Genomic DNA, 15,009 nt, shown 5'->3' with positions numbered 1-15,009 from the left:
TGAGAAGTTTACAGATAAGATGATCAAGGTGTTTTTTTATTTATTTGCATAGGTTAGATAATTTAACTGGCACTTTATAACCCTCAGTTTCAAATATCTTTCAAAAATATTCACAGCAGTAGTGCAGAAGTTACAAAAACCACTTTATAAATGCTTATACTGTAAAATTCTCTTTTCAACATACAGACTGAAATCTAAGAAAGGTCACATGCCTTAAACCGGATTCATACGTTTCTGGTTTGTGTGAACTGACAACCAGGCATGTTTAACTGCCTGTAAATATAAATTATGGTGCTTTAGCTGCTTATAATAATTCAATCTAACATATGGAATCTGATAATCAAGAATGAAATGCAAAAAATTGTAAAGATTAAACCCAAGTTCCCATCTTACAATCTAAACAGAAAACTGGAAGCCTTGAAGTTGACCTACACAGATCTAATCAAGCCTTTAAGGCTTAAGGCTCAGTGTCCTGTCTTTAAATACTGTAAGGATTTAAAAAAAAAAAGTTTAGATTCTCATACTTCAAACCATTCAATCTAAATGACATCCAAACTATGATGACCTCTTATAGTAAAGAGAAGTAAACTCATCCTGAAAGTACACATGCAAAATCTACAAGTAACTTGGTCACTTAAACAGAATACTAGAAATAGTAAAGCCGTCACAGGCAACTGGCAAGAATAGTTTTAGTTCAAAACAAATAAGTTCAAGCATTGTCATGTCTCTCCATTAATCTGAGCTCCTACTTTACACAATGTGTAAGTTAAAAGTCAGGCACTGTTGGAAACAGCTACTGTAACAGCATTATGGAACAATGCTGCAACCTTACAGCTCTGATTTAAGTAATCTGGAAGAAGATGAACCACAAATCTAACAGTGATGGTAAATCTAAGGATTTCTACTGAAATTATGTGCAAATCTCCATCTGATGGTAACGATGTATTAGGCAAAATCCTTCCTGGAGTCCAGCCGTGTGTTTTGCATCAGCCCAAATCTGTACCTTGAGACGTGGTCAATTTTTGAAGGCTCCGCAGCGACTGGCTCGACAAATGAAATCTTTGAGCAGATTACCGTCAATTTGCCAGAAAGCAGCAGTCTGAGTCACCTCAGTCAGGTGATTTACGCAGAATTTGAAGCAGAATTCTTCAAGGTCCTGAGTGACAGAGAAGAGAACAAATAAATAAACTGTTCTTCAACTTGGTCAAACGCTCCAACAACAGACAGTCTGAGTGTCTCGTAGTGCTGACCCAGCTTCCTGCATCCTGGTGATCCTCCCAGTTCCACTGTTCTAAGCCCCAGTTGCTCACACATGGTTTGCTTTTTTCTCATGTAGCACACAGCTGCCAACAGTCTGCATCAGATGTGTTTTATTCACTACATGTAACTTAGTGTTGTTAGGTGAGGGAGACGGAGTGGATGCATGAAGGGTGCAGGAGGAAGGAGGCAGCACACATGATGCCCACTCTGTAGTGGTGGATGCATCAGACTATTAGTAGCCCTGCTGACATGTCGGTACAATATGACATCAAATAATCTTTGTATTGCTGAGCTGGTGGGTTAAAAGCAGATTAATGTTGAGTCTGACTGTGTCATGCATTCTCACTTCTGTTGGATAAAAGATCAAAGCAGGGCTGCAGTGCATGTGTGAAAATGGCTAAGGAGGCAGCTGCGGATCAGCAGGTGGAGCTGGTCATCCACCAATCAGGACTGGTGGGTGTTTTCATTAGCTGTTTTTTTTTTTTGAAGGTCAATGTTTTAACAAAGTTACTTTATCTTTTCTCTGCTGCCTCAAACAGATGTGTTCTGAAAAAACAAACAAAAAAACAAAAACAAAAAGTTTTTCACCCCAGCAAGAGCAAAATCTACTTTAAAGGGCTTCAAGAATGAAAGATTTCAATCATTCATGCATGCAGTTATGAAGTCCTTCATAAGAACATGAAGAACTGAGGTATGAAATTAAAAATTCTTCATTTTAATATTGCAGCTTAGTATTTTTGCAAAAACACAAAAGCACAATTGACTCTCTAGGCTCAACAAACGCTTGCTGAAAAAAAAAATGAATCAAAATTTTAGTGGATTTTATTTGAAATTAAAAAATTTTATTTAACCACAAATACTTAAAAGACAGGACAAATGATTAAGGGGATAGCAATTTAGGTTTTTACTGGAAACAAAGGAACAGTAAGTACACTGTACTTTTCAGGGTGAGGGTCATATTACTGAGTGGCCTAACTTTGTCTAACTTCCAGGTATTTTATTTTCCTTTACACTTCTCTTGAAAGTTTGAACAGTGATTTATAAAAATAATAAGTTAGACTCGGCTGCATTGTTATAAGGTTACACAGGCCTGAAAATTTTGATACATATTTTTTCTGTAAGTTGGTAAGGAAGAACAGTCTTTATGACATTTATATTGGTAAAATAAAACGACAGTTGAATAGCAGAATAGTATAAACTATGAAAAGTGTATAGTAAAATTATACCAAACATGCACTACAAGCAGAGGCAGTTTCACTGTGACTGGCAGTACAGAAAGATTAAACTTTTGGGATGAGCACTAAAGCACAATAAAAGGCTCTGGAGACTCGTTTTTCAACTTTTTGAAAAACTTTGGTTGTAATAGTTTAATAGTTTAACTATACTTAAGAATAATTCATCATTAATCATTACTAACACTGCATTTAACTATGCAGCGTTATTAATTTGTTACATCGATGGATTAAACACAACTTTGAGACAATTTTCTTTTCTTTTTTGGATTTGGTTTTTTTTTGTGTTGAAGAATTTTGTTTTTAAAACAACAACAACAACAACAACAACAACAACAACAAAACACATTATTGGGGGAAGAAAAAGTGGGTAGTTCAATTCCCACTGACTTTTCCTTGGACAACATACTGCAAATTGCAACAAAGCAATGTATATAAAGAATTAGCTTGATAACAATGTGTGTGTGAATGGTTAATAATGTGGCTTGTAGTATAAAATTCTTTTGAGAGGTCAGTAAGCCTAAGAAAGTGCTTTAAATACCAGCCCAAATACATTCATTGTCTATATTTATCCACCACTGTTTAAGGTTGCTAGCATCACTACCTAATGTGAATCACTGCCTGATTTGAGTCATTTTCCTGCACATAAGGTTCACCTGCCTGTGGTGTCTGTCAGGTTCACATATGTGTGACTCCAACAGCTACTGTTGGAAAACCAGATGCTTTAGCATTTATGTTCTGTCTAATTTGTAGCCTAACTGATTAAAGAAGTGTGGGAGCATTTTCAGGATTTCATATTAATGCTAATGTAAATGTAATTAACAGCACACAAGTCATAATAAAATGAATTTCAGACTTTATTGGTAGGTCCTATTAAAAGTTCCATACGGCCATGTCTGGCTTTGAAATTGAAACCTATGCTAACAAATACGTTCTATTACCTCTGTGCAGACAGGCTAATAGTTTCCCTCTTGTTTGCATTATTTATGCAAAACAGGCTGCTGGCTGTAGCATCATACTGGCTGTACAGACCTGTGAGTGAAATCAACCTTCTTACTGCATTCTCAGTAGGAGTGAATAAGCTTATTTAGAAAACAAAGATTTTCACAAAACAGAACTAAGGGAGCCAGCATTCTATGATTTAATCTAAAATATCAATTTTACATGTGTTAAAGTAAAAAGAGCTTTCAAGGACATTTGCATATTATCACACATGCAGCTGATAGTTGGTAGACTAACCTCTGCATCATAGCGCACAGCGGCAGACAGCAGAGAAAAAGCATTTTCGACGATGATTCCCCTCTTGATAATGTGCTGACACAGGCGTTTTAGGCGGTTCTCACAGTAGGAGGTGGCCAGATCCAGGAGCCCTGAGCGCACACAGAACCACACAGGACTGGAATTATGATTATATTCAAGAACTTTTAGTTGAAGTCCCTTTCACAGAAATAAATAAAAATACAAAAAAGTAATAAACTCATGACAAATAGATATCGTTGTTACTAATATCACTGATACTAGGTCAATGGGTAGTACTGAAATCACTCAGAGATCATGTGGTGAAGTGTATGTGAGACTGACCAATAGCATCCTCGGGAGGCAACTCCACACTGTCTGTGTAGAGGAACTCCAGAAACGAGCGGTACACAGGGTACGAGAACTGGTCTATTTCAATCACCTCCTTCATGTCTTCGTTCCAGTGAGACTGGAACATTGATCTGAAATGTTCACACCTGCACAGCAAACGATACAGACACAGGTGTTACAAGAACCATTTCTTCCCCCAATAATGTGTTTTCTTTTTAAACGGTTTATAACTCCCATAACCCGATAAACCAGCTTGGCTGTTAAATTCAAACCTGATCTTGAGAACTGCTTTGTGGACATAGATGTATTTTCCATCAACACAGAACTTGAGATCCGCTGTCTCTGGGTTGTCAAACTCCTTTTTCAGAGACTGAGCCACAGTCAAGAAGTCGTCGTGTTCTGGAGGGGGAAAAAACGGCACACATACAGGTCCCACAACACTCAAGCTCTGGCAACAGAAAGATAACAATTATAGCAATGAGACCAATCCCACTTCCAAAAAGGTGGGAAGCTGTGTAGAAAACACTGAAAGATTTTCAGAACCTTTAAACCCTATATTTGGTAGACAAAGACAAGACAAAGACAGCATTACACATGTTGAAACTGAAACTTTTATTACTTTTTGATAAATATATGCTCATTTTTAGTTCGAGGCCAGCATTACACTTTTAAAAAATGGACAAGGACAACAAAAAACGTTGTAAGGTGTTCTCTAGTTAAATAAAATAAAAAAATTTTTTAACAGCGATTTGGATTTGGTCTTATCCAGCTAACCTCAGGGTTAACTCTGGGTTCTCTGTATTATGTAAGGCAGTTTACTTCTTTCCAGGATACATTGCCAGCTTACACTGTAGAGATAACCTGCTACACAGTAAGTTTTCCTGTTTCACTTTAGAAAGCTAAAAATGTTTACTTTAGTTTTTATTAGTTTGAGTGTTAGTTTTAGTCTTTCTTTAAAAATTTAGTTTTCAAAGTTCACAACATCATTTCATTTTTTCCAAAAGTCTATATTTTATTTGTATTTTTTGTTAACTAAAATGTTTTTACATTACATCTTTACCTAGTTGTGAACCACCTTTGTGTGACCGCTTAGCCTGATTCCAAGTGTTGGGATAAGGAAAGCCAGATAATGGAATGAAAGCCTGGGTGAGCTGAACTTGTTTCGTAATACAAGCCAGAGATGCGTTGACTTCAAGATTGGACTTTCCAAATGAAAACTGCTCTTTGGTCTCCACGTTATAGCCAAAGAACCAACTTTCACTTTTCAGTGAAGGTCAGTTTGACACAAGTTGGCATGTAAGACTTCCAAGGAGAGGTGCACAAGAAGATGACATTGAAGAGAACAGTGGACAAATAAGGGAAGGTTTTTATCTTTTATGGACGGAGTCAATACATTTTATAATTGCACATCAAATAAAAAGAGCTTCATAAAACAAACAGTGATCAATAGCCATACATTTGTGGTTAATGGAATGAAATCCAAAAATTAGTAATACTACATAATTAGTGCTATCCTTGGACTCTTTCAGATCATTCTCTTACCCACTGAAAGAAGCCTCCACATTACTGAGGGGGTGGCAAAGCAGGCAAAGACATCATCGGTGCAGGCAAAGTGTGTCAGGTGAGGGAGCACTATGGACTGGCCCCTGCACTGGCCCCACATGTACACCTGACCGCTCTGGGTTTTAGCAGCTGACGTGTGTGTGGAGTGACAGGAAGCAATCTCTACAATTCTGTTAAAGGAGCAGAGAAGTCAGTGGATGGTGGTGCAGGGACAGGATGAGTTAGATGTGTGATGCTTTACCTCACCTCTCTTTCTCAGTCAGAATCTGAACTGGGCTCAGCTGGTTGCTCTTGTTGCCAGTGCCCAGTTGTCCATATGTGTTGGCACCCCAAGCGTAAAGCAACCCTTCATCCGTTAGTGCCATGGAGTGTGCATATCCTGACACGATCTAGAGAGGGGAAAAAAAAATCAAACAATTTTCAATATAACGTAGTATTTGAAACTCTTGTCTACAATAAATAAAATAATTCCAAATTATTAGCAACATTTTTTATACATTCTATACTACAGATGTGCTTATTACAGCCTCTTAATTGTGGTTTCAATTCAATTTTATTTATACAGCACCAAATCAAAACAATAGTTGCCTCGAGGCGCTTTATATTGTAAGGTAGACCCTATAATAATACAAAGATTCCTGTGTAAAATATTGTATTTTGGGAACTTCACTCCTTTTTGGACAACATACAGCATCACACTCAAATTCTGGTGTTTTATAATTACTCTGGCAGTAGTTTTACAGGAGTGCTAAGATTTTAAATCATTACTGTAAAGAATGCTCATTTAAGGAAAAAAAAACAAAACATAAAAACAAGTGAATATAAACCCAACTACAATTTAAATAAATAAAGTCACAGGCCCTGCATAAATGTCCATATCTAACATAGAGCTACTTATGCCATTTATTCTGCACAAAAGAATATATAAAATATAAAAGCACATATAAACTGTAATCCAAAATGTACAGTCTTTCATACATGTGCAACAAACAGTCGTTCGTACAGAACTCATGCATGACGAGTTCTTCACTGTGAGTGAGGAAGACACAACGGTGGAAGACCAATAAAACGAAGCTAAAGCTAAAACTATCCAGAGCTCCAAGCCTGCTATAATCCAGCAGCCTCGGTATGAACAGTCAAAGGACTGAAACAGTTACAAGGACAATTTTGGAGACAAGCGAAATAACAGAAACAGGTCAATATCCTGCTTTCTGTTGAAGTTTAGTTAAGTATATATTTGAAGAAATATATTAGTAAATGATGTAAGTTCCTGACATTTGGTTTGTTATAGAATTTTGTAGTAACTGCTTTTGTACACCACGATAATATGACAGCAATTCATTTTCATTTGTTTCAGCGAAAGAAACAACTCACTGCAGTTTGGGAGGAATAGTAAAATTTACTAATTTATTTATGAAAGTACTTTTCTGCATTTAAAAAAACAATAAGAAAAGGTCTAATCTTTGATATTTTGGATAGAGATGTTATTATATATCATTTTAGATACTGGTATGTGTGGATTTTTGTTTTCTATGATTAGCATACGGATTATTGAGTTTCTGACACAAACAAGTCTAGTGATTATAATCAGTTCATTCCTGAGTCCTTGTTTTTGCCAAATTCCCTCAAGGCATTCCTAAGAGTTGCCCAACCCAAAAACATCAGGATCTAGCTGTAGTTGAGGCATATAAAAACATTAGAATATATGTCTTTTTTTTTTTAAAACTTCATACAAATTGTTTCACAGTAACCTGACGTGTGTAATCTCACACCTGTTGCACACATAAACCCTGCAGACCAACAAGTCGACAGGGGGTCAGCTGGTTCCCATTGTTTCCAAGTCCAAGTTGTCCGTTGCCGTTATAGCCCCAACCGTACACCTAGAGAGACAAAAAGAGAACATGAGTGCTGCTTCAGTGAGAGTAAGCCAATACTGTTTCATAAAGCTCCAGGATAAGTTAAAAAAAAAATCACCTCTCCATTGTCCACTACTGCCAGGGATGAGGTCTGACCACAGACGATACTCACAGCCACCTTGTTCTGCAGGCAGCTGGACACCCTGCGGGGTGTGGGCTGGTTCGCTGTGGAGCCTGAGCCCACTTGACCACAGTTATTGTAACCCCATGCATACACCTGCCGGGCAAAAAGATAAAGTTAAGAATAAGAACAGGATGAAATTCTCTATGAAAGCCAGATACTTTAAAAATAATTTGAAAAGGTTATTACCCCCTCTCACTTCTCCTTCGAGTCAACAGATTTATCTTAAGGTCAAAGTGACAATGTAATATAAAGCTACTTAAAATGATAGTTCTTACTGCTTACATTGTTTGTACTGACAACATAAAGGCACACAAGGAATGATATATGGGAATTATAAATATCACATTATGGTTTGCATCCAAATATCATGTCACATTTGACCTCTGACCTCACTTTTATATTTCACATCTTTTTTTAAGCCGACCCCATAATGTGTTACATCTTTAAAGAAAGTACTGTAGAGAGAAAGAATGAGCTGCATGGTTACTGTCAGAGATGAGGTATACTATTATATATGTGTGGAAATATGTGTGTGTATGTATGTACGGATGCATACATGTATATATACATATATGTATGTATGTGCATGTATGTATAACTTGTACATATCTTTCTTGTGTAAATGTAAATTTGTCTGTTATTGTGTAAATACTTACGCTAATGTGTACTTCACACACATGGAGAAATGCCAAACTGCCTTTCATTGTTCTTGTAACAGTGACAATAAAAAGCTATTCTATTAAGCTCAAGTTATTCGTGTTATTTAAGTCATTTACAAATCAATACCTATAATCTTTTACCTACTCCTCCATAATGTTTGAAATCAAAGCAAACATGTCATGCTACCCTTATCTCATTTTTAGTGTACTACAAACGTATGCATTTATATTTTATTTTTAATAACATCATTTATGAAAGTATGTGTAAAACAAAATGACATGTAAATATATTACACTAAATAATATAAAAATATCCCCTTAAATGTAAATACTGTACAAAGAGTGAGCTGACTTGGCTCATGTTTTATGGTTATTACTGTTTTTTTGTTTGTTTAATTTTTTTGTAAGATTTGCAAGAACATGTCAGCCATGTTCACAGCAGTGAATGATGGATTTATTAAGATCCAAATGTGATTATTGTATCAGCTGTATAACAAGAAAAATACACAGACTCTCTAGCTACCAGGATAGCTGCATCCCTCATATTAAAAACAGGGGAAAAAAAAGTTTGACCAGCCAGGCCAGGATCTAACGGAGCTCACTAACTGTGTGAAGCAACTCGAAGCACAATACATTCCTTGTGGCTGGGCTTATTTTTCTAGGTTCTTAACTCAGGGGGCTCAAATGTAGCTGTGACTGGAATACGGGTAAGTGTTAGGGTCCATTAACTAGGTAACAGCTTTAGTCAGAGCAGAGTCACCTGTGTAACTAGAAAAGTTTCAAACAGGCGTCTGTATTTCCCTCTCTGTAAATCTGCTGTAAAAGTGAATTATTTTTGTCTCTCTTCTTTAACTCCTACAAACTCACTTCTCCTGTATCAGTTAGAGCCATTGAGTGGTGAGAGCCACAGGCCACCTCTGTGACCTTCTTATTGAGCAGGTTGGCAGACACGAGCACTGGAGCTACTCCTTGGTTGGTTGTCCCATTTCCCAGTTGGCTGTAGCCATTATGGCCCCAGGCAAATAGCTCTCCATCTGAAATACAAAGAGTTTAGTCATTCTCCTGCACTTTTTAATCCAACTGTAAAGAGGAGGATTACATCTTTTGTTAAGCTACCCTCTGTGGCCAGCAGGATGTGGGGTCCACTACCGTAAGTCAGGCTAACCACCTTTCTGCCACTCAGGAAGTCCAGTTTTTTGGGTACAATTGTGCTCAGGCTGTCCCCTGTTCCCAGGCAGTTACTGCAGTTCAGCCCAAACACAAACACCTGAGTGTGGAGGTCGGGGGAGAGGAAAAAAGAAAAAAAGAATTCAGTGTTGATTGGTGATAAGGAGTGCTAAACAGACAGCGCCAGTCAGCTGAGTAGGGAACGGGTCAGAGTACAAACACAGAAACATCAACACCAGCAGGCAACACTGAGAGGAAGATGTGTGTTAATTGTGCAATAACACAAATATAAAAGATCATTTTAAAAGAAAGTTGCATTTTCTTTCCTGACTTAAATTCATTACAATGGTATGAAAAATCTTTTTACACTTGACAAAGTTCCCATTCACAAACCTCTAAAAAGTGTTTTTCTTATCACAGTGGTACCACGATTTAGCCACTTAGCATGTGTTAAAGCAGAGGTGCTCACATTTCTAGGAGCCAGGGAAAGGACCCCCCTTTCTCCTAAAATCTTAACATTGATTTAGCTGGCTTGGGTTTCGCATCACCTGATAATGTAGACTGACTCAAATATTTGTTAATGCTTATGAGCTAGATAATGTGCCAAGATACAAACCAAAAGGAGTGATTTTTTGCAGCCTTACAAACAAACTAACATAGAATTTCTTCTGGCCAAACAATAACATTTTTTCTTATTCATTTATTTATTTAGTTGGTTAGTTAGCTAACCTTTATTTAACCAGGAGAATAGGACTCACAACCACATCCTTGCCAAGAAAGACAGCAATACAAACAACAGAGGTGTGTGTGTTAATAATAATAATAATAATAATAATAATAATAATAATGGATACTTTATTGATCCCCATGGGGAAATTACTTGTTTTTCTCTGCATTTGACCCATTCACTCAGTGAAGCAGTGGGCAGCCCACTAAGCAGGCGCCCGGGGAGCAGTGTGTAGGGACGGTACCTTGCTCAGGGGTACCTCAGGGTAGCCGTTAAGTGGATTCGAACCGCCGACCTTCCGATCATGGGGCGACCACTTTACCTACTGAGCCATCCCTGCCCAACTATGTTTTATGCAACACAGACAAATACACACAGAACCCCCCCCCCACACACAGAACCCCCCCCCCCCACACACACACACACACACACACACACACACACACACACACAAACACAAATTAACTACACTAAAATACAGCTTATTAAAAAAACGAAACTAACCAAAATGTAAAACTACAACTTCAGCATCAATAAAGCCTGAAACCTCAACAGTCTTTATAATAAGTCAGTGTCAGTAACGAGGGTAATAATATTCAGGCAAAACATTTTCAGGCTGAAGGAACTGCAGTCTCTTTAAGTTCATTTAGTGAGACCAGTTCCTTAAATGTAGTTCATTTTGCATCTGATTCTAGGAGTAAGGAGCTGCAAAGTTTAATGCTCTTTCTCTAAGTTCAGTGGAAATCTTTAGAGCACACAGAAGATACGAGTCTTGGGACCTAAGGCAACAAGTTAACAAACTTTCTGATCAATGTAAGTCAGTAAGATGGGAACAGACCAAGATATTATCAATAAGACTATATCGGTGGTTGAGTCTTCAAAATGACAAAGCAGATCACCCGACCTAAGCAGGCAATGTACAGCATGTGACTCTTAAAAGCTTTAAGGTTTGTAATAAATCTCAGTGCTCCATGATAGACAGAATCCAGCATATGTAAGCACAGTGAAGATCCCCTTGCATCACCATAATCGAACACTTTCACAAGAGTGGAATCAACATCTTAAGAGGTAACGACACACAACACGGTATAAACTGTGTATATAAATTTTATTTTAAAAAATTTAAAACCCCTTAGCTGGGTTGCAGAATCCTGGAGAACCACTGAGCTAAAACACCAACAACATCAAAGTAATTCAAATCATCTAGGTAGCTACTGCAAGTTTTAGTACTAATTAAAAAAGGATGAAAGGACCAGAGATCCATCCTTTTAAACAACTGTCTTGAACCCTTTAAGCTTATTTTGTAATTTTGGCTGTAAAATTACAAGATAATTCTCATCTTTCAGGAGCATCTTTTCAGTGTTCAGACAGCAGAACTTGGGAATGCTTTGTGAACCGTGATACACTGAATATCCCTGTAAAGCCTGCCTTCTTTTCTTTCCGAAACTTTTTTTTTTTTTTTTTTTTTAACAAAGCCTTTGCTAAAAGGGGTCATCTGATTGTTGGGGGTTTCTTTGTTTTCTCTGAGTTATTGTAGGGTCTTTATTACCTTACAATATAAGGTGAAGCGCCTTGAGGCACCTGTTGCTGTTCTGTGTTACATCATGTGAATAAATACTTTTCAGCAAGTCTTAACAGTTTTGAGCTTTTTTAAAATGGCAAATAACTGATTTTCAACACTAGCATTCAACTGCAATCTTTACACATCAGGCTGTTACAATACAACATTTAAAATTGTTATTATTGTTATTTATTCTTTAACTTTTGGTTCTCTTTATGGTCTCCAGAAGAAAAATCTGGTTCTTTCCCTGGAGCTATTGTCAGAAATATTGAGTACTACAGCTTAAAACACACAGCTACTGAGAGGCAGTCTCTGTTTATCATGCTACAATAACACTGACATAAAAAAATGCAATGCAGTGTAAGCATGCTCTGTGGTGGATTACCTACTGTAAGCATGTTTTCTTCTACCACTGATTAAAGTTGAATGCGCTATAAACTGAACCCAACAGCTGTTTTCAAGGTAGGACACTCAAACAATCCACACTAGGCTGAATGAAATTATAATAATGTAAACATGAAATGTAGCTTAAAGGCTAAAAACGTGGAAAAACAACAGGTCATCTGACTATCAATTATGCAACATGAAGCAAGCTTCAAAGCTTTCAGTCATCTTGCTCTTGATTAACACACAACCACAACCCCGTTTTCCCTCTGACCCCTCACCTCATCATCATTGGTAATGTAGATGGCCTCATTAGCAGATGATCCAAACACGCATGCTTTCCGTATGGAAGCGAGCTCCTGAGGCCCCATCAGGCTGAAAATGGGCCACTTGGTTACATCCACCATGGTGTCCTCACAGTATGTGGCAAGGGCGGCAGGCTAGAAGGATGAACTTCAATCCACAGGTGGGACACGGGACAGGGAGAGGGGGAAGGTCTGAAGAGGCAAGGCTGCCAGCGCTGCAGTCACTGGACACAAACACAAGCAAAATTGTAATGTCTTCCAGATAATCATCTTTTCACAATATATTGTTAGTTCAGTGTAGCTTTAATTCAAAGGGCTTCAGGTTTAAGTCAAGGGTTTTTGGCTTGTTTAAAAAAAAAAAAAGAGTCAATGGCTGTTTTGGAAGTACAGCCATTTTCATACATATTCAGAAGTTTTATGGCCAGATAAAGGCTATTCACTTGTTATTTCATGACAAAGTGTTTAATTTACATTTTATTGCTTTTTATTGTAATTTTAAATATGAGGTCCAAAGAGACATCAGTGCAAGTGGAGGAGGTCATCATTAGGTGGAAAAAACAAAATAAAACATATCAGAGATTTAAAAGAAAAAAAAACTTTAGGTGGAGTCTAATCAACAATCTGCTACATTCTTTAAAAGAATCAGTGCACCAGGAACCTCAGCAAGACCAAAAGGCCTGCATCTGATTCTAGGAGTAAGGAGCTGCAAAGTTTAATGCTCTTTCTCTAAGTTCAGTGGAAATCTTTAGAGCATACGAGTCTTGGGACCTAAGGCAACAAGTTAACAAACTTTCTGATCAATGTAAGTGGCGTGGCTACGTCTACAGCCTGTCCGCAGCTCGGACACAAGCATTTCACTACATGTTGTGCTCTGTATAATTGCTTTGTTTGTTTAAGTTTATATGGATGCCAGTGGAGCTAGGCCACTACCGTTCATTGGTGATGTGACTGCTCACAGAAGCAGCAAGGTGAATTATGACGTGTACAGCCTTTACTTCTTGCTCAGATTCAAGCAAGTGCTACAAAAATGATCATTTTGCTCTTCACAACCGATATCAGATGACACTGCGAGCTGGGCAAATGTAACGTTGCATCCTTACTTTTATTTTCCCCGTAGCTTACTCTAACTCAGTTTTAAAAAGTATAATTCTGCTTTGGAGAATCTTCTACTTTATATTCATCACAGACATCACACACACACATGCTGTTTTGACTCTCACTTATATGGTTATGGGTAAACACAGCTTATGATCCTCAAGGTCTTAAGGTTTTCTGATAAAATGGGTGTTAAAAGCGTAGTAAGCCGGGTCACAGAGGTTCTTTGTTTGGTAACAACACGGCTAAATCAGTGTTGTGCTAAACACTAACTAAAACTTTAAGTGTAATATCTTTGCTTATTTTGGTAGACTGTAATCAACAGGATTTATAAAGGGGTCATATATAAAATAAAGAAATGACCTTTGTTGCAATAATCTTTATGACTCTGTGTTATGCACCCACATTACAATTGCTCCGCACCTTTAAGGTGACTTTAAATATCCCAAAAGAACTGTGATGTTCTATTTTTTTTTGCTGCCCTCTTGGCTAGCTTTTTCTTGAAAAAGCTATTTTAAATGTCAGTTAGACTTTCTCCCTGGATAAGTAAAGGATATATAAGAGCCTTTTTCCCCTGTTAAAAGCGTCTACCTTATGACATGAATGTTCTTTCTGACTAAAACTAACTTGGTATCATTCAGAAGAGATACGCTTGACAAGTAATTTACAACACTTTAAAGACGGACTATTTATTTGTTTATTTTTGACAAATGCCGGAAATCCCTTTTTGACACAACACAGGCGTCATCCCGTAAATACCCACCCCCTCCCACCTGCATCATGTGTAATGATTAAAACCACTCGTAGTTACTGTTACATGACCACAGCTTGCTGTTTAATGTTTGCTATTGTTAACAAAGGGATTACTCAGCACAGTGAGTCCAGCTGACGCATCATAACACACCGTGAATGCAGCTGGTACTTGACGCACCCGCCGGGAAAATCGGTACTAACTTATCTTTTAATTGGCTACAGCTAGCGTTTAAGATTTTTTTAAAAAAACAAACAAACCACATTTCAGTTCGATTGTTTGTTTGTTTTTTAAAGCTACAACATTAATACGTTCTCGTTGACTCACCCGTTAGGCAGGTCCGCTTCTACGGCCGTTGGCGCTTGCTCCTGGCCGCCTCACCATGGCACATAACGGCTGACAGTCCGTGGCCGCCGTGCTCAAGTGCGTTTATTTGCGGAAGTGAGGAGAAAAATAATGTCACGTGATTCTAAGACCAGCACAGTCGATTGCAGATTTCACCAATATTTCCCTTTCGCCTCTATCCCCACCTCGCATTTTCCTACCAAATCTAGCTGTGGTTTTCAGCTAGATTAGTATGCAGTTAACCGCCAAGTAGTACACTAGATTTCACATTCATTCGCCGAAGAGGAATATAGAGGAATATTTGGTCAGGTTTAAGAAAAATAAGACTTTTGT

At 37.8% G+C, this 15,009-nt stretch overlaps 1 protein-coding gene across 3 annotated transcripts; it reads right to left on the bottom strand.

The window, feature by feature from the left end:
* Positions 1–15: 15 nt before the first annotated feature.
* LOC101479535 (RCC1 and BTB domain-containing protein 1) lies at positions 16–14,801 on the bottom strand. 3 transcript variants are annotated; one of them, XM_012919155.5, is made up of 13 exons: positions 14,659–14,801; positions 12,462–12,709; positions 9,458–9,608; positions 9,209–9,375; positions 7,617–7,775; positions 7,415–7,522; positions 5,889–6,031; positions 5,622–5,812; positions 4,352–4,478; positions 4,074–4,225; positions 3,732–3,862; positions 3,434–3,524; positions 1,028–1,156 (listed from the first exon to the last, which is right to left on the bottom strand). In XM_012919155.5, the coding sequence occupies exons 2-12, from the start codon at positions 12,585–12,587 to the stop codon at positions 3,477–3,479; spliced, it is 1,503 nt and encodes a 500-aa protein (XP_012774609.1). In that variant the 5' UTR covers positions 12,588–12,709; positions 14,659–14,801; the 3' UTR covers positions 1,028–1,156; positions 3,434–3,476. The 3 variants fall into 3 exon arrangements, 2 of the variants coding, with proteins under 2 accessions (XP_004551306.1, XP_012774609.1); XM_004551249.5 differs by lacking the exon at positions 3,434–3,524 and having other exon boundaries at positions 16–1,156; XR_013093432.1 differs by lacking the exons at positions 1,028–1,156; positions 3,434–3,524; positions 3,732–3,862 and having other exon boundaries at positions 4,087–4,225; positions 4,352–4,527.
* Between the last annotated feature and the right edge of the window lie 208 nt (positions 14,802–15,009).

This window comes from Maylandia zebra, linkage group LG16 (genome assembly GCF_041146795.1).
Source record: "Maylandia zebra isolate NMK-2024a linkage group LG16, Mzebra_GT3a, whole genome shotgun sequence".
Taxonomy (NCBI): Eukaryota; Metazoa; Chordata; class Actinopteri; order Cichliformes; family Cichlidae; genus Maylandia; species Maylandia zebra.
The sequence above is the reverse complement of the archived record's forward strand: the minus strand, read 5'-3'. Positions and strand labels throughout refer to the sequence as shown.

Bases quoted from the DNA above. Each gene is read 5' to 3' on its own strand.
- LOC101479535 (XM_004551249.5), bottom strand. From the start codon at position 12,587: ATGGTGGATGTAACCAAGTGGCCCATTTTCAGCCTGATGGGGCCTCAG. The intron at 4,479-5,621 runs GTAAGAGAATGA...TTCCCCCTCCAG, and splicing joins GTGGAGGCTTCTTTCAGTGG to AACACGACGACTTCTTGACT. The intron at 4,226-4,351 runs GTTTGAATTTAA...TTTGCTGTGCAG, and splicing joins AAAGCAGTTCTCAAGATCAG to GTGTGAACATTTCAGATCAA.